Raw genomic sequence first — 18,394 nt, 5'->3', positions numbered from 1 at the left:
TTAGGAATAGACCCGAAAGGGTAAGCTTAAATACAGAACAGAATTTCCACTCAAGCACACAGAGCGACGTCCGGCTTCAAGGTAAGCGTCAGGTCAAACTTGTTTGAGTGTGTTATGCCTGTCGGTGAACTCGAAGCTCTGTAGCGAGGGTTCATCCGGCAAGGCCAAGAGACTTTGTGTATTGGCCGATTACTATCGGGAGGTTTTTACGTGACAGCTTATTGTTGCCATTTGCACGACTGGGCGTGCTTGAATTGCCTCCCTTTTATTCTTCCAACCAAGTGTTGAGCACTCGGTGATCTTGTAAAAGGCTTACCCGTGCCTGGTACCCTTCCGCTGTTGGGACCACGAGGATTCTAAACACCTACTAGCTTTGCTCGTGCTAGTAGCGTGTTCTTATGTTTACTGGTTGGCCTATATAAGTAGTTTACAAGGTCCAGTTTGTCCCGGTGCAAGGGCAGAACTGGGGTCTTCGGATCCGCCCGAACGATCGTTTACTATCCTAGTAGACGTATTGTTGTGGGAACGTCCTAACTACATTTGTAGCTAGAGTTGACGTGGGAATTCCAACACCACACATCGATGAAGCCTGGTCGAACGGAGATGCTGTACGTTAAGGTCGACACGGGTGACAGTCCCCCGATCAAGCAGCAGCCGTACCGTGTGTCGCTAGCTGAGGGAGAAGTGATGGAGGCTGAAATTCAGCAGTACTTGGAGAACAAATTAATACGTCCTTCGAACAGTCCGTGGGCTAGTGCGGCTCTGATGATTCGCAAGCCGGACGGAAGCATCAGGTTCTGTATCGACTATCGGAGGCTGAACGCGGTGACCGTGAAATATTGTTATCCCATGCCTTTGATCGATGATATCCTCGACGTACTAGGGGATGCGAAATTGTTTTCGACTGTGGACATTGCGTCTGTCTACTGGAATGCTCTCATGGACAAGTACAGTATTCCTAAAACTGCTTTGAGGTGCAAGTATGGTCTGTACGAGTCGCTAGTGATGCATTTTGGTCTTTGTAACGCTGTATCCGCGTTTGAACGGTTGATGGAGACAGTCTTAGTGGACTTAAAGTGACGTATTTGCTTAGTCTACCTGGATGATTGTGTAATCTTCAGCAAGGACCTTTCGACTCATTTAGTGCGTGTGAGGCAAGTGCTCACGAGGCTCCGTCAGGCCGCTTTTTAGTTAAAAATGAAAAAGTGTCACTAGGGCCGTAGCCAAGTCGCTTTCCTGGGGTACATAGTGACTCCTACCGGGATCCTACCTAATCCAGCGAAGGTCAATGCAGTGATGAACGTGAAGCGCCCGCAAGATCTACATGCGATCCGATCATTTTTGGGACTGACGAGCTAATTTCGTCGCTACATTCCGGGATACGCCTCGATTTCGGCGCCCCTGGAACGGTTGAAGGTGAAAGGTGCACCATTTTCGTGGAATGATGACTGTGAAGCGGCCTTTCGCCAGCTCAAGCGAGCGTTGATGAAGTCTCCGATTCTACTCTACCCGGATGTCAAGAGACGTTTCAAACTTTACGTGGACTCGTCCCGATACGCTGTCGGAGCCTGTCTGATGCAAGAAATAGACGGTCGAGACCGTGTAGACGCAAGTAAATTGTTGACAGGGTCCCAGAAGAACTGGATCAACAAGCAATATGGGATCTCGGTGATCGAGTGTTGGGGTAGTATGGTTGACAAGAAGATTTCGCTGTTACTTGGACAAGAGAGAGTTCGACCTGTACACTGATCATTCGGCTCTCACCTGGATCTTCAGTCCTGGAAATCGTACTACGAGCGCGAAGTTGGCACAGTGGGCCATGGAGTTGTCCAATCTGCCGTTTAAAGTGCATCACAAGCCTGGGACGGCGATAGGGCATGTAGACGGTCTGTCTCGTCTGGAAGCGGAACAAGTGAACACGTTGCGCATGGCCAACCTGCTAAACCTAAAGGAAGAGAACTTAGACGGCCTAGACTCAGTCGGGGGGGGGGGCGGTCGAAAGTCCCGCTGAGCCTGAGTTAAAGACGGAACCGGAGGATCCAGAAACGGGAACGGATGCAGAAGAGAAAGAGGACGATTCCGCTGAAGGGTTATCTGAATCACTATGGAAATTTTTTGTTTAGACGTAGTTCAATCGTGAACATCAAGCTGTGTCGTGGATAAAAGCGATAGTGGCATTCCTGTTGGATGGTGCTCTTCCGTTGGATCCTTTCCTATGGGCTCGCATAGTACGCATGGCTTCTCGGTATGTGGTGCAGGACGCTATGTTGCGTCGGTTTGTCAACTTACCAGCGCGAGTCGGGCCGGCTCCTACGATTGCGGTGCTAGTGGTACCTCCCTCTTATGTGGCGACGATCCTTCACTACTGTCACGCAGACATCCTTTCGTCTCATTTGGGATTGACTAAAACGACGGAGAAGGTTAGACGACTGGCTTACAGGCCCGGCTGGCGTAAGGATGTAATCGAGTTTTTGAGGGAATGCAACGAGTGTGGCAGTGGGAAAGGTTCTCGACCGTGAAGCGCGGGAGTAATGCAACGAATGCCGGTGGTCGAACTGAGGGGGCCGTTCGATTTGCTCGTCGTGAATGCTATCGGACAATTACCCGTGACGGAAGGTGGAAACCGTTATATTCTGGTGTTCGTAGACTACTTCACAAGGTGGGCCGAGGCGTTCGCGGTTAAACGACTAGTGTAATGGACCCCTCCATTACATAAGTAGGTAGATTTCTTTACATAAGTAGGTGCATCAGCACACGACTAGCGTGTGCTGAAATGCTGTCATGCCATTGGCTGATATATGGGGAGCCAGACCCATTATTAGCCAATTGGACTATGACGTGTATTTACGTGGCCAGGGCTGTGGCCTTGGTCCTAAAAAAAGTCAGAGTTGATTTTTCCTTAAACCTAAGACTCAGTCGTCCTATTGCGAGCTTCCTCAACACTATAGTGTAAGCAAGTAACGGAGTAAATACCTGGCCCGTTACACCTGGTAGTACTTTGTAGTCCTTCCAACGACCAAGTTCGACATGAGCCAAGACCTCGACCACGCTGCCTTTCTCCATCTCACTCGGATCGAGTGGGAAGCTCTCCACCGCCTCGCGGCGGTGTCCGGAGAAGCCGTCGTCACGTCGCTGCTGCGCTCAGCGACGCCCGACAAGCAGCGCGTTGCGGCACAAGAATTCATGGAACGCGAGCTCGCCGATGCGAATCGGCGAGTGTCAACTCCCTCGCGTATCTCCACGAATGACGTCGTGAAGCTAGAGACGTCCACCTACTCCGGTGCCGGAGAAGATCGACTTCCGCTGAATCGCTGGTTTCGAGAGATCGACATCGCCATCGCCTCGAGGTTGATCGAGGCGCCTTCCGCGAAGGTCCATTTCCTCCTCTCGCGGTTGTCTGAGAAAGCCAAGGAATGGGCTCTCGGCAAGTTGGTTGTCGACCCTAACGTCTTCCCCACTCTGGATACCCTCCAGAGTGACCTTCGGCTCGCGTTCGAGCCGCCGCAAGATGAATCCCGAATTCGGGCAGACTTCTTCGCCCTTCGGCAAGGCACGATGACTATGCGCGACTACGTCCAGAAGACACGACACCTCGCGTCGTGCATCGTGTCTAAGCCGATCGATATGGCCTCTCAGGCTCATGTATTCGTGTTCGGTATGCGCGAAGGCATGACGCGCTACTGCCTTACAAGATCGGACCCCTCCACGCTCGAAGAGGCATTCGCCCTCGCCCTACGCGAGGACTACGTGGTCGCGGCGTCATACGCTCACGCGCTACCTGCTTCAGCTCGGGATTCTGCGCCCGAGCCCATGGACATCGACGCTATCGATGCGACGAGCAATCGTCAGCGTCATGTAGTGCGTCGAAGCGGTGCTCGGAACAATCGTTCTCTCACCTGCTTCCGCTGTCGGAAGGTCGGTCATCGCGCGGCGGAGTGTCGCGCGCCAGCTCCAGTGCTTGCGCATGTCGATGCCGAGCCCGTGAGTTCTGACCAGCCAAAAAACGGTCAGGGTCAGTAGGTGCGGGGCGCCCTACTGGCTGGAATGGAGGTCCGGGTCCCCCGGTGGCAACCCAACCTCCTAGCCCTCCTGTGCTGCATGCACACTTTCATGCCACCACCACGCCGAGCGATTCAAGATTGATCATTGTCAGTCTTCATGTCGCCGGTGCCCGGCGACCACTGCGAGCGCTCCTTATATTAAGGAGCGACCAACAACTTCTTCCGCGCGTCGTGCTTGTCGGTACTCCCGTCGGACATCACTGTCCGCAAAGGTAGAGGGGAGGTCGCTGTCAAGTTGGCCGATGGGAAATCACGCCGCGTCGCGCGGCGCGAGATTGCACTTCCGTACACGTTCGACGGTTTCCGAAGCAACGACGACTTCCTCGTCATTGAGATGAATTACGCGTTTGACTGCATCCTGGGTATGCCGTGGCTGACGCGCTATCAACCAGAGATTGACTGGTTGGCCCGGTCGGTCAAGCGTCGCAGTGGTTATGATGTGAGCGAGGTGTCCACGCACCTCCTGGTCGCCCAGAAGGATTGGCCTCACGTCACCGTCGTGGACCGGTCATCCACGACGAACGTTGTGCACAGAGTGAGCGATGGCCCTCTCTGCACGGCTTGCGCAGTGCTGTTAACTGACGAGTCCCCGCGGCGACGCGGGGATGAAGACCAACTGGCGGTCGAGCAGGGGCTCCCGCAGACGAACGGGATGGCGGTCGAGCAGGGGCTCCCGCAGACGAATGAGATGGCGGTCGAGCAGGGGCTCCCGCAGACGAACGAGATCGCGGTCGAGCAGGGGCTCCCGCAAACGAACGAGATGGCGGTCGAGCAGGGGCTCCCGTCAATTGAGCCGGTGGTCGAGCAGTTGGCGCTCCCGCTGAGCACTACCGCGGTCGAGCAGGGGCTCCCGCTAGAGGGGGGTGACCTCTCGCCCAGCGAGAGCGACTCATCATCCTCGAGTTCGCACTCGAGGCGGCGGCAGTCGAAGCGGCGTCGGCTGAAACCTCGCCGAGAGCCCGTGCCAAGTGACAGCTCACCGACGGAGTCGGTCTGCGTGCTTTGAGTACGTGGAAGGGTACTCCCGGTCGCCGACGAACACTCGAGCTTGCAAATCCACCTAGCGAGGCAGGGTCGATCACTCGACTTCCAGGTCTCTCCTGGAAGAACTTCCTTCGCGGCCTCAAGGGCGATGAAATCGAACAGGTTTGCCTGATCACCGACGCCGATTCGGCGTCGCCCGAAGTGAATGCAGTCAGTGATGGCGACGCTCCCTCGCGCCCAAAGAGCGCTGAGCCGAAGTCGGCCCGCGAGGAGCGCTTCGCAGCGCAGTCTTGGGAAGCGCTACGCGAATCCGGCAATCCAGTCTACGAGTCCGCCCGCGAATATGAAGATGTCTTTCCGGATACGATCCCAGCTGAGCTACCAGTTGACCGAGGAATTCGCCACGAGATCGATCTCGTGCCCGGCTCGAAGTATTGTGTGACGCGGCAGTGGCCGCTCCCGCGAGATCAGGTCCAAGCTATCGATGACTTTTTCGAGAGCCGCCGCAAGGCGGGTCATGTGCGTGAGAGCACATCGCCGCACTCCAGTCCGACCTTCTGTGTGAAGAAAGCCACGGGCGGATGGCGCATCGTCCATGCCTTCAACAAGCTGAACGACGCTACCATCCCTGCCCAGACGCCGATTCCTCGGAAGGACATGGTGCTCGACGCAATGTCGGGTAGTGAGGTCTTCAGCGCCATCGACTTGACCGATGGGTTCTACCAAATCCTCATGAGGCTGAGCGACATACCGCTCACAGCGGTAAGCACTCCCAGTGGTATGCTCTGGGACTGGCTTGTTATGCCACAAGGCTTGAAGAATGCTCCCGCCACGTTCAATCGCATGGTATCCCATGTGCTGCGCCCGCTCCGCGATTTCGCACCGAGTTATTTCGATGACATCTTCGTACACAGTCGCGCTGAGGGAGGCCTCAGCGCGCTTGAAGTCCACTTGAAGCATCTGAGGCAAGTCTTCCAAGTGATGCGCGAAAACAAGCTGTATGCCAACTTGAAGAAGTGTATATTCTGCGCGCCGGAGATTCCGGTGCTTGGCTGCTTTGTGAGCAAGAACGGCATCCGCGCCGACCCCGAGAAAGTGTCGTCGATATGTGCGTGGCCTACGCCACAGAATCCCACTGAACTGCGTCAGTGGCTGGGTCTCGCAAATTATCTCCACAAGTACACGAGGAACTACGCCGGATTGATCCAGCCGCTCTCTTCGTTGTTGAAGAAAGATGTGTCGTGGTCGTGGACTCCCGCACATCAAGCCGCCTTCGACTCGGTGAAGAAGAGTCTCGCCGAGGCCCCAATCCTCGCGCTCCCGGATGCCTCGAAGCCTTTTCACGTCGTCTGCGACGCGAGCGATTTCGCCATCGGCTGTGCGCTGATGCAGTTCGATGAAGAAGGTCGAGAGCGTGTCGTAAGCTACCAGTCCAGGCAGATGAAGCCGGCGGAGCGCAACTACCCTGTTCATGACAAGGAGCTCCTTGCGATGCGCTACGCTCTGATCAATTCAGGAAGGTCCAACTTGTGTCCAGTAAACTAGGAGCCCCCTGAGCCCCATGCCCAGGACCTGGGCATGGGGGCCGTGCAGTAGTGCTAGTACCTCACGATCCAGGAGGCTATGCACTTCTTCTCTTGCAGCGCTTCCGTCTTGCGAGCATGTGTATGAACTGAAAAGACCGCTGCAGCCGCTGCAGTGTTATGTATATGAAGATCGACGCTGTACTACAGCGTCGAACCAGCATTACAGCTTCGACAAGGTGCTGAATCCTTCTATCACATGCAGAGTGTAAGCGCTCTATGTTGGTCCTTATACCCCCCAACGACGCTGTGGTGTTTCCGAGCGCAGGTCGCCGTCGTAGACGCCTTTCGTGCCCGCAGCAACTTTCTCTTTCTCTGCATCCTTTCTCAAATAAACCGTCTTAGAAGGGTTAAAAAGAAATAATCTCGGCACCTCGTTTTTTCATAGGGCTTCTTCAGAGAAAAAAAATAGGTAAGAAAAAATTATCGATTTTCTATTTGGACAAGGCTCTAAGGAGGCCAACAAATCGAGCTACGACAGGCGCACGAGATGGATTTCGAGGCAAATCTATCGAACTTCTTGAAATCGATTCTTTTTGCGTGTTTGAAAACGCAAATCGAGCGCAGATAAATAATTCCATCTGCCTTTCCCATCTTATGCGCCGACCATGCTGGAGCGACATTCCATCCGAGTACTGAAGTATTTAAAATATTATTATACTTCAGAAATTCAAATTTTAATTAGTACATTGTATTTTATCAACGTACAGTAAGCATTTCTTGCCATAAATAGAGCACTTTCACCAGTTTGTTGAGAAACTCCTTGTCAGCTGCACGAAGATCCCTCACATTTAATTTACAAAGTATTATATCGGAGGCCAAGTAGAGAAGAAGGGAAGAAGAGCGACGTCGCAACTAATCGCCGACCTCGAAGAGACTCAGCGATTTGACTTTGATGAAGAATTACTGCCTGAAGACAGCTGGGAACCAGACACAAAAAAAAGAGCATAAACAGCAGCGTGAGCGTGTTCGATGGGACGACGGACTTCCGCGTGTGGAAGTCGCGGCTGGAGAACGAACTCATGCGCTACCATCTTCTCGGCTACGTGATGGTGCGCGGCTACGACGGAAGCCAATCGTTCACTTATAATGGGGAGGAAGTGCCTCCCAGAACGCCTATAATCCACGTTGACGACGAGCAGCACCAGTCTCTGATCAAGGAGGAAACGTCCTGTGGTCGGAGCAGCACTGGCATGCAGCGAGGACGACTCAGTCAATGGGACGTTTTAGGGGAGAGCGCCGAGGCCAAGGGGATCTTGCAACGCTACTTGCACCCAGATGTGGAGGCAGCGATTTTGAACAAGAACATTCACGACAGTTGGCAGATGCTTTGTGCACTGTACGACAACCGCAGCAGCCCCGGAGCTCATGACGTGTACGAGATGCACCGCGTGCTCCATCACATCCGACTTGGCGACAAGAAGGCCGAACCCGTGAGGGAGTTTATCACGCGGTGGGAGATGCTCGTGCAGCAATATGCGTTGGCGACGGGGATCGAGCTGACCGACGCCTTTCGCTCCGTATCACTGATACAGACATTTCCTAGTGCGTGGCGGCCCATGGTGGCGTCGTGGAGGGGTATGAAGCCGTTTGTGCCGTATGCGGAACTCGTCGAAAAAGTGGTTGCAACACGGGAACGAATGCAAGCACAGCCAGAAGCGGCAAGTGTCTCGAATACCTCACTTGTAAAACCAATAAGCAAATCAGCCAACAGCTCAGCTGACGTGCTAACAGCTCAACTGGCAGAGAAAGCACCAGACAAACCTGCCACAGTAAAGCCTGTAGCCCAATCTATCGCCCACCTTCCGGAGAAGCTAGTAGATATTTCGGCTAGAAGACCAGTCGAGAAGAAAACGTCGAAACCACCGAGTAAACCAGTTGAAAAGCCAACAGAACAGCGCATGGCAGAGCCGGCGAGAACTACTAATAAAGCGACGGACCCAAACAACCCAGTCCTGCCGCCTATTGATGTGACCACTGGACCAGACAACACTGTCGACTTGACAAGTGGGGAAGTTCTTACAACTTCGGCAAAAAGTAAGTCTCCCACTAAGACTCAATCACATGACGACAACAACAGCAAGACTCTGATGGAGCAGACGGATGAAGCTGCTACTGCTCGATCGTCAAAGAGTCCAAATACTGACGACGACGGAAGCAGGAAGAGCGACGCTTACAACAAGCGACACTCGCACGATAAATATGACTCCGAGAGAGGATACGTCAAGTACTCGTCTCATTGCCGCTTCGAGAAATCCCCACGCAAGCCACGCAATAGGTACGAGAAGAAATATGATAGCTACGATCGCTTCGACAACCCGGGCCCCGTCTCGTGCTTCTACTGCCTGAAAGTGGGGCACCATATGAAGCGCTGTTGGTACTTGAAATCCGACATTGAAAACAGCTCGACCCACGACCTGCGCAAAAAATTTTCATGCGCTGTGACGATTGACCGATCTCAGTACATGGTGCACTGCCTCGAAGCGTATATAGATGAGGTAAACCGGGAGCGCGCAGCGTATGGGGCTTCGACATCAAAGTCAACGACGCACGGCGACTACAATGTCTCCGAGAGTGTTGGGCGCAAATACCGCCCGCAAGAACAGGAGATCGTGCCGCCGCCGCCCCCAGGTCAACCGCCAGCTTACGCATTTCGAGATCAACAGCAGCAAGCTTCGAGTGCAACAGCAACGATCGGCCACCGCAAGCGCTCTCTGAGCGCTATCCAGGCCACCGAGGGCCGCATGTCGTCGCGTGACCCGCGCTTAAATCGATCCAACAGCGTCTACAGATCCACGGACGTCACCGAGGACTTTTCACCGCGGAAACGAGGTCGTGGGCCGTCGTTCGAGCGGCAACTTCAAGCCTTTTACCGAGTCACACGCGACTGTGATTTCTCAGAATAAGACAAATCTCTGATTGGTTAAATTCAATTCGAACTTATCTGTAATATTTTAGTTCTCTCAGGGGACCTGTTCACGCACGACACGAAGGCTCGAGCGACCGACAGCAGGGAGGAAGCGGAGCGTGAAGAAGGCTGCTCTAAAGGGTCGGGAAAGGACGGCGCCTGGCTTTCCGCAGCCATGAAGAAGACAGCGCTGTGGAGGTAAGAGGACAATTGCCGTTAAGTCGTGCCTGATTTTATAAGGCGAGAGGGACAGCACCGCCCTGTGTTTACAGCGAGAGGGGGTCGTCTAGTGATGCTAAAGAGTGCTTTGTTTTGTGATACTTTTCAGAAACAACAGCACCATGTCCAACAGCGACAAGGGCAGCAGTACTACTACTACAACTGCGACGACAACTACCAAGGCAGCCAACACAACGAATAGTGGTAGTAATTTGTCCAATAGCACACACAGCAGCAATCGAGGAAGTCACGGTAGTCGTGGTAGTCGCGGTAGTAGACGCAGTACAGGGAGTGCGACCCCCGAGGGCGACGACAAACTGCCCCCCGGTTGGACACGCAAAGAAAGCAAGTCGCAAAAAGGTCGCTACTATTTCATTTCCCCTGCTGGCAAGACGCAATGGGTGCCACCTCCCATGAAGGCGTCGAGCTCCAAGATCAAAAAGACTTACAATTGGATGAGTGAGGTGGAAATCGGCTTCCAAGAGGGGCGACTTGGAGTGAGTCTACGAGAAGTCCACCAGATGGAAACCATTCTGTACCCTCAATTCCAGGCCGAAGTGGACGATCTACCCAAAATCAACGGCAAGGCGGGACCCGCCGAGCTCCACAACTGGAGCGTCAAGCCCCACAAGCGACTGACGATCGGCATGCGCGTCATCAGCATCGAAGACACGTCGCTGGCTGGGCTTACTTATAAAGAAGTCGTGGGCAAGCTAAAGAGCGCATCGCGGCCTGTTCGTATCAAATTTGCAGATGTACAGAAAGGAACAGTGGAGGAGAATGGCGGTCGCAAATCGGACGGAGACAAAGTCAATAATAGTGCCGGGAATGACCCAGCAGCAGCAAGCTACGGTCATTCGAGTGCATACATGCAACAGAAACAGGAATACACGCGTGTGCTCGTGACGGGAGAGCTTCATACGGAGATGTGGACCATTGAGAACAAGAAGATGCTGCGATCATTGACACGTATGCAGCACAAGTGGAGTACCGTGTCGAATGAATTTGATATGTTGAACGCCAAACGAATGGAGTTGCGGAAAGAAAACGAGAATCTGAAAAATGACAAGGAAAAGTACCAAGTCATGATGAAGAATCTCAAGCTGCAGGCGACTTATGCCATGGAGAACCCTGAACTTGTGCGGGCTAACGAACTGGCCAAGCGGAACACAGAACTGAACGATGATATCTCGAAAATGAGCTCTGGAAACAAGCGACTCCGTAAAGAGAGAGATGCCCTGCAGGCTCAGCTAGATGACCTGGATAAACAGCTTGCAAAAGTGGAGCAGAAAGACAAAGAGGAAGATCGAGTTCCGGAAGAAGATATCTTCGGTATTGAACCCACAGCTCCACCGAAGGAACAATTGTCGGCATTAAAGAAGAAGCGACGTGGACTTGAAGACGAACTGAACAAAGAGCAACGCAAGGCGAACAAGGTGCAGAAAGAGATGGAGCAGCTCACCAAACATTACGCCAGTCTTGGTAACGAAGAAACGGGACTTAACTCGTCCACATCTTCGTCATCCTCTTCTCATCAGTCGCAGATCGACGACAAGGCCTCGCTCAGTGCAAGTGGGCTCCACGCAAAGACGAGTGGTAGTAGCAATGGTTCGAGCAAGCCGAAGTCGGAGTTCGCTGACCTGGAAGCGAAGATCTTGGAGCTACGTAAGAAGCAGCGATCTGTGGTGGATACTCTGTCCAAGGCTGCCCAGTCGGGTGACCATAAACTTGCTAAGGAGTGTCAACGGAGGCGTCAAAAGATCAAGGAGGAACTTAAGGAGGCACAGGATGAGCTGCACAGGCTTAAAACTAAGGGAAAGGCAGGCACTCCGTCTTCACGGGGCGATTCTCGCAAACCGAAGCCGTCGACCGAACCGTCAAGCCGTCTGCCTTCGGACTCGAAGAAATCGAGACGTTCCGGGTCGATTAGCAAGGACAACTCGAGTCCATCTACCCCTGACACGAGCGCGGACTCTGCCTCGACTCCTGGAAGTACCCGAGGAAAAATGCCGATGCTGAGTGGCTTCTTAGACAAGGGTCCCACCGAGTGGGCTGACCGCGGCATCATCAGCGGCATGAAGACGATGCGTGGTGCACGTGAGCGATGGTGTGTTATCACCGCCGATGGGTTTCTCAAATACTACAAACGACGTGGTGACTCGGTTGTGCGTGGCGAGATCAACCTGGCTGACAAGAGCTTTGAGGTTGTGTGTGAGGATCTCAGATATGGAAAGGAGTTTGTACTGTGCACGGACGAGCAGCAATCGCATTTCTTCACAAAGAGTCCACAAGAGCTCAACAATTGGGTGAAAACTCTGCGTGCTGCGAACGCCTATTTACTCAATGCTGCTGCCCCACCGCTCCCTCCGCCTCGACCTCGTGGCGATACGGACAAGCAAATGCTCATTCGCGGCGACAGCAAGCAAGCAAAGGAGTTCAATCTCGACGGGCTGGAAGACTCTTTGCCCGAAGAGGACGAGCAGTTCTATGGGCGTGCTACCTTGGGTTTCTAAAGAAATGGTGGCTGTGGCCGCTTAGTGCTGGCACTAAATGTAATGACTGGTTGTTATGTCACTTCCTAGCTTATTAAGAGCGGTTTTCATGAAATATTTGCCACTTGATCACTAACTTGAGTCGAGATCCCGTAGCCTGAAGTGGTAACGCTAAAGTACATTGTAGTAGAAGCAAAATGCATTCCGCAGCCGCTGGTGCTTCTTTTGTCGACACGTTTCCTAACGCGAAAAAAAAATATCTTCGCTAAAGTGAGCTGAAAACTATCTTACGATTCGTAAGTTACGAATGACTCGGATGAACAGAGGGGGTCTTGTAGCTATCATTGCAGCTAGCAATGGTGTGCGGAAGGACATCGGCATCGGGTCTCGACGTCAGTGCAGCTGCTTCAAAATATGCAAAAGAATATGGCCATGCTGTCTACAGCACAAAGTACTTGTTGCGCTCTTCCTCGCTGGCCGCAGACGTCGCCGCACCTCGGTTATCGTGCTGGCTGGGATACCACTGGCCTCCTTCAACACTGTTGTTGCCTGAGCGACGAGATGTGAAGCCGTCGTCGCTCGTCTTGCGACTGCGGTGAGAGTTACGGTTGCCGTAGCGGTACCATGAAGTTGTGCCTGCCGGACGGTTCCCATCACCAGCGTCGTGCACCACACGCGAGCTCAGATTCTTCGTAAACTGCTGCAATGCCAACGCGCTGTCCTGCATCTGCTTCGGCTCCTCCCCAGTGGCTCCGATAGTGTCGGTGTTTCTGCGCGGCGCTGTACCCCGACGACGGCTCTTGGCCATAGTAACCATATCTGGTTTCTCCACCGGAGCCGCATCTTCCTCCTCCTCTTCTGGCTTGTCCACCTTGTGCACCATCTCATAAAAGAGCCCGCCCTTTTGGACCAAAGCATCGTAGCGACCCTCTTCAGCAACGCGACCAGCGTTCAGTACCAAAATTTGGTCGGCATTTAAAGCAGTGGACAAACGATGTGTGACCGAGATGATCGTCATATTCATCTTGCTGGAAAGACGCTCCAACGTTGCCACAATCGACGCCTCCGTCTCAGGGTCCAACGCACTGGTAGCTTCATCAAGCAGCATCAGGCTCGGCCGGCGACAGAGAGCACGCGCCAAGCAAATACGTTGCGCCTGACCACCACTCAAGTTGCACGTGGCGTGCTGACCCACGACCGTCTCGAATCCGTCCTTGAGGTTCTTGATGAAGTGGCATTCGGCAAGACGCGCAGCCTCTTCACAGTCCGCATTCGAAGCACTGACGTTACCGTAACGGATGTTGTCGAAGATTGTACCGTTTAGAATGCCACCGTCCTGGAACACGACAGCAGTCTGGTCCATGAATGATTTCTTGGAAAAGTTGAAAATGTCGTGGCCATCAAGACGGATACATCCACCATCGGCATCCTGAAACTGCATCAAACAGGCCAACAGCGTACTCTTACCACAACCAGACGGTCCCACAACACACGTGTACGAGCCACGAGGAATAGTCGCAGTCAACTCGTTGAGAATGTAGTTCTCAGACGCCTTGTCATACTTGAATACGAGCTTCTCCACACGCAGATCGTGATCCATCTTGGGGAGCGGTGGCATATCCTTGTCAGCTCCGTCCTTGCCACTGTTCGAGCCAAGTCCGACAATGATGTCGTCAACACGCTGCAAGCTACTGGCATTGCCGATAGCCACACGCATGAACCCTCCCAGTACTGTAACAGGGTTGGACACACGACTCAGCAGCGTGATAAAACCGAAGAATTCACCCGACGACAGTTCCTTGTGCCACACTTTCATGGCCAACGACGCCGTCATGATGGCCACAAATATATACATGGCAGACTCAATGTAAATCTGCACAATACTTGACCAAAAGTCCTTCGAAAACTGACTCTTGCGCAGCGACGCGCACGTCTTCTTGAAGCGCGTAATGAGTGGGTCTTGAATAGCGTACGCACGCACAACCTTCTCGCACCCCACAGCGTTCTGGAACTCAGCAGCGACGTAGGCATTCCTAGAACCAAACTCCTTCGATCGTTGAGCTGCAAAACCCTGTGGACCACTGGAAAGTAGCACGGCAGTGAAAGCAAACGACATGATACCGATGCTGACATCCATGTACAGAGCGTAACTAAAGCCGAAAATCACAGCCAGCAGCGGATTTAGCAGGTTCCAGAACACAGCCTGCCACAGAGCATTCACACGCGCGACATCACTCGAGAAGAGGTTGTTCAAGTCGCCTTCTGAGCGCTCTGCAAAGAACTGGGTGTCTTGTCGCAGAATGATGTTCAGCAGCGCAGACTGCATCGACTCGGTGGCTTTTGAGATCATTTTGGACTGGAAATAACCCACGGCGTAGTCACCCAACACGAACGGCACACACAGAGCCAATACACCCACAACGCCAACCTTGAGCGTCGACTCGTTCGGTTGTCCCGAGTCCAAAGTGTCGAAAGCATCCGACAATTTGGCCAGGAAAATGGCCAGCGCTGGGCTCACTGAGGCGTTGATACACACCACGAAGAAGCAGAAAACGAGGTCTGCCATCTGCGTGGACCAGTGCCACAATGTGCTGCGGACAACGTCCATAATACCGTAGGCCAGTGTCGACGACGACGCGTCAATGTCACGCAAATGCGACAGGAATTCAGTGGCCGAGAGCGTCGGCGGACGGTAGTGTAGAGCGCGCTCCAAGAAGTTCATGAGCTCGTCACGCGTCATGTCGCCTTCGTCACGACCACAGATGATCACTAAGTCCGTCTCCATCATCTCAATAGACATGGCCGAGATGCCGGGGATACGAGCCAGTGAGGCGCGTAGAGACTCGATACTGATGCGAATGTGGTCGCCATTGGTGCGGAACTTGTGCAGCTTCTTGGAGAAGGTTCTGGCTCTGGGCTTGAGAATGAGACGACAGGCCACGATGCTCAAATAACCCAGACACAGCCAATATTCCTTGTCCTCCATGACGTATCTCGAGCCAAGTAGCACGACCATAGCCAGTAGACACAGAAGATCAGCGATATTGGAGTGAGAGCGAAAGAGAGCGAGACGCAAACCCAGTATACGAATGATCATGTCGATGAAGTAGCAGAGCATTAATCCCGAAGAGAAGAGCCGCGACGCCTTCGCTGCCACTTCGTCGTAGAACGAGGCCTTCTGGGTGAATGAGATGGCCAACACCTGAACGAAAAAGTCCAGGAACAGCGCGAATGTCTCCGAGTAGTGCCATTTACGCGAATCAATCACCCGCAAGTAGAACAGGCGGTGGCCGTTGCCTGGAGCACTGGACGCACCCTTGATGGTACGTGGGTCCGACGAGTCTGGCAATGGGCCGCCGATCTTGACGAAGCCGCCGCTACTGTCGGGCGGCACGCGCTCAAAGTCCGTAGTCTCGCTACTCATTTCCAGCGAGGAATGGACGGGGGTGGCCTCGAACGCTGCGGCCTTGCGCTGCATGCACGGGAAGCGGGAGAGTCAATCAGCGACGATGTCCAGCAGTTGCAGGAATGCGCCGGGTGACCAGGTCCTTTCACTTGCGTTCTGTATGGGAACTGACTTATGTTGGGCGGGTAGCGGAATTATTATAAAATGGAGGGAGGTTGGGGGACGACCTTACCACATGTTGCAAAACGTCAGACTGGATATCGCCTGACTTTATTTGTGACCAATCAGCATCGAGCAAGATGTCACGCATCTCTTGTATTAATGTTAGACTTACAGTAATATATAGTACTTCTAATTAAAAAAGTATACTAATACATATTGTTTATTTATTAATACATGTACTAAATTATAAAAATACGTATTTCAATATTTTTTAATCATCACAAATTTTACGTGTATCAAATGCAAGAGAAAAATATAAGTACTTTGCGACGCACAAACTGAGTCATGTGATTTCCAATATTAGGACTCGTGTGTTCTGGAAAATAATTATTTCTATATCAGGGTGAGAAGGGTATTGAATTTGCCCGAGTTTAATCCTTGATGATCTTAAATGACGATTTGATATAATACTCAAGAGGTCTTGACAAATCTCTTCGGCCTCAATGCAACATAACATGTACGTATACGCGTTGTAAAGTAAAAATGATTGGCACTCTTTGCTGCACCCAGCTGAAAAATATGTGACGAGGCTGCTGCAACCATCTGAACACAGCTCGCCTAATACGAGCCCAGCTCGTGCCAAACAAACCCCCGTACTGCTCCCAACTACGCGCCCAACTCAGGAAGCCAGTGCAAATCATATACATCAAACGTGTATAACCGGAAAGACACACTTAAGAATGTGCGCACCATGTCAAAGTCCGAAGCTGAGCGCGTTTGGGGGCGAAGTTACAGCGTTAGATTTTCATGTCATCCCTTCCAACCAGTACAAACAAAAACAGCAACAACATCACTCTAAGCAAAACAAAGTAGTGGTGTATTGAACGCTGAGCACCTACAAGCTGTTGTACAACTGGTTCCTTACGCTTCGATAAGCATGCGTATGTAGCGGTATCGCAGAAGCTGTAATGTTTTTTTGTCCAGATACCTTAGTTGCTCAAAACCGCAGAATAGCTCAAACACCAGGAGCACAGTTACCCCACAACTGTAACTGTTTGTTTGTACATCTAGTCCAGGATCGTAAATTGTACTGCAATATTCGCTTCTTTTTGGCGCCAGCCTTCAGCAGCTCACTCACTGTCCCAACGACCTCTAGTTCCAGAGCTATTCGATTATGTGGGTACTGCTCAAATGTGTGCTTGTGAAGAGGATGATTATGCTTCAAGCGCGTCGAAGTAATCCGCAGCGAAAATGTAGGTACCGTCGTATCGACAACTTGCACGCAAGCATTAATCTACGTACACGACACATGCATGCCATTAGACAATCTACCACCCAGCTTACACCCAACTGATTCAATGGTACCCAACTGGGACCCAACTCGGGGAAACTACATATATCGCACCTGCATATCGCACTGAATAGACATCTACTGCTGTCGCTTCCTCTTCCCCTGTTCTCGTGCTTTGTACTTACCAGCATGGGTACATACAAATGTCTTGCCGTAGTAAATTCATTCATCCGGAAGAATTGGCTGCTTCGAGCCGGGGTTTGCTCGGATTATTTTGTTCCGGACCTCGACTTTGTTGTTCGTCCGGGCTCTAAAACACTATTTAGTCACAATAAACAAACAATCCATCAGTAGTTATGCCACTTGTAATGTGAATCCTGGCTAGCAACGATAACAAATACAGTCAAGTGTACCTGATACGTTTCCCTTGAATACTGTTGAAGGTAGCCCTCCAGGTCTTCCCAAGAATCAAATTGAGTGCGCTGAAGGGGTGGTGCCTCTGTTGTTTGCGGTGTGGAGTCGCTCGAATCCGTGTGTACTGTGCTGGAAGCGGCCGACGACTCCTCAGTTGAATATATCCACTCCTCATCGCTACACCCGATACGCTGAGGCTCGGAGTGGTCGCTTCGCGGGCTCCCCAAGCCTCCAGCACCGGCTGCATTTGACGCGCAGCAGCCCGCGCTAGTGGCTTCCACACTGCTTTCGCTGCCCCCCCCTCACTTTCGGAATGAGTGGTAGTTGACAATGATATACACGCATACATACTTCACGGATATCGAAATTTCTGTCGACCGGGCCTCTTCTGGGGTAGGGGAAAATCTGATCGCGATTTACGACGCTGAGTTGGGTGCACTACTCACTCCCAAAATGATTTGCTAGACGGATCGTGCAGAACATTATAGGACACTGTGATCATCAAATTGTAGCCAATCAGAGCGTACAAATGAGATGATTTTGAACCCATGACTTAAGTCATATTTTGCTTGCTTGCCCTGCGGTGCAAAGCCACTACAGAGGTCCAAGAGCTGACCTCGACGCCGACGGCGCTTGCTCGTTGTGAGATGCGAAACATCAACGCTCTTTTGGCAGGCAGCGAACGTCTTCACAGCACGTTTGTATCATCAAATACGCGCATTAGATAGCGAGCGTCACTCAGTCGCTTCTGTTGATTTCTGCTAGGCATGTCACGACCATCAAGTATCCGCAGTGGAGGCGTCTTTTTGTCGGCATTGCCGCACTGCCACAAGCTCCAGAGCTCGGCCACAGAACAATCCGAAAGCATCAAGTC

General features: G+C 52.4%; 3 protein-coding genes across 3 annotated transcripts; 2 read left to right on the top strand and 1 right to left on the bottom strand.

The window, feature by feature from the left end:
• Positions 1-7,650: 7,650 nt before the first annotated feature.
• On the top strand, positions 7,651-9,534 carry PITG_16810 (uncharacterized protein; the record flags this gene model as incomplete). Its single annotated transcript, XM_002897081.1, has 3 exons — positions 7,651-8,295; positions 8,515-8,643; positions 8,842-9,534. The coding sequence occupies 3 exons, from the start codon at positions 7,651-7,653 to the stop codon at positions 9,532-9,534; spliced, it is 1,467 nt and encodes a 488-aa protein (XP_002897127.1).
• Positions 9,535-9,877: 343 nt separating this feature from the next.
• Positions 9,878-12,312, top strand: PITG_16809 (uncharacterized protein; the record flags this gene model as incomplete). The annotated part of the gene is made up of 2 exons (XM_002897080.1): positions 9,878-11,292; positions 11,371-12,312. 2 exons carry the CDS (start codon positions 9,878-9,880, stop codon positions 12,266-12,268), a joined length of 2,313 nt encoding a protein of 770 aa, XP_002897126.1.
• A 374-nt stretch (positions 12,313-12,686) lies between these two features.
• Positions 12,687-15,725, bottom strand: PITG_16808 (ATP-binding Cassette (ABC) Superfamily; the record flags this gene model as incomplete). Its single annotated transcript, XM_002897079.1, has 1 exon — positions 12,687-15,725. The coding sequence occupies one exon, from the start codon at positions 15,723-15,725 to the stop codon at positions 12,687-12,689; it is 3,039 nt and encodes a 1,012-aa protein (XP_002897125.1).
• Between the last annotated feature and the right edge of the window lie 2,669 nt (positions 15,726-18,394).

Source organism: Phytophthora infestans, genomic scaffold (assembly GCF_000142945.1).
Source record: "Phytophthora infestans T30-4 supercont1.49 genomic scaffold, whole genome shotgun sequence".
In the NCBI taxonomy this organism is placed as follows: domain Eukaryota; phylum Oomycota; class Peronosporomycetes; order Peronosporales; family Peronosporaceae; genus Phytophthora; species Phytophthora infestans.
The sequence above is the reverse complement of the archived record's forward strand: the minus strand, read 5'-3'. Positions and strand labels throughout refer to the sequence as shown.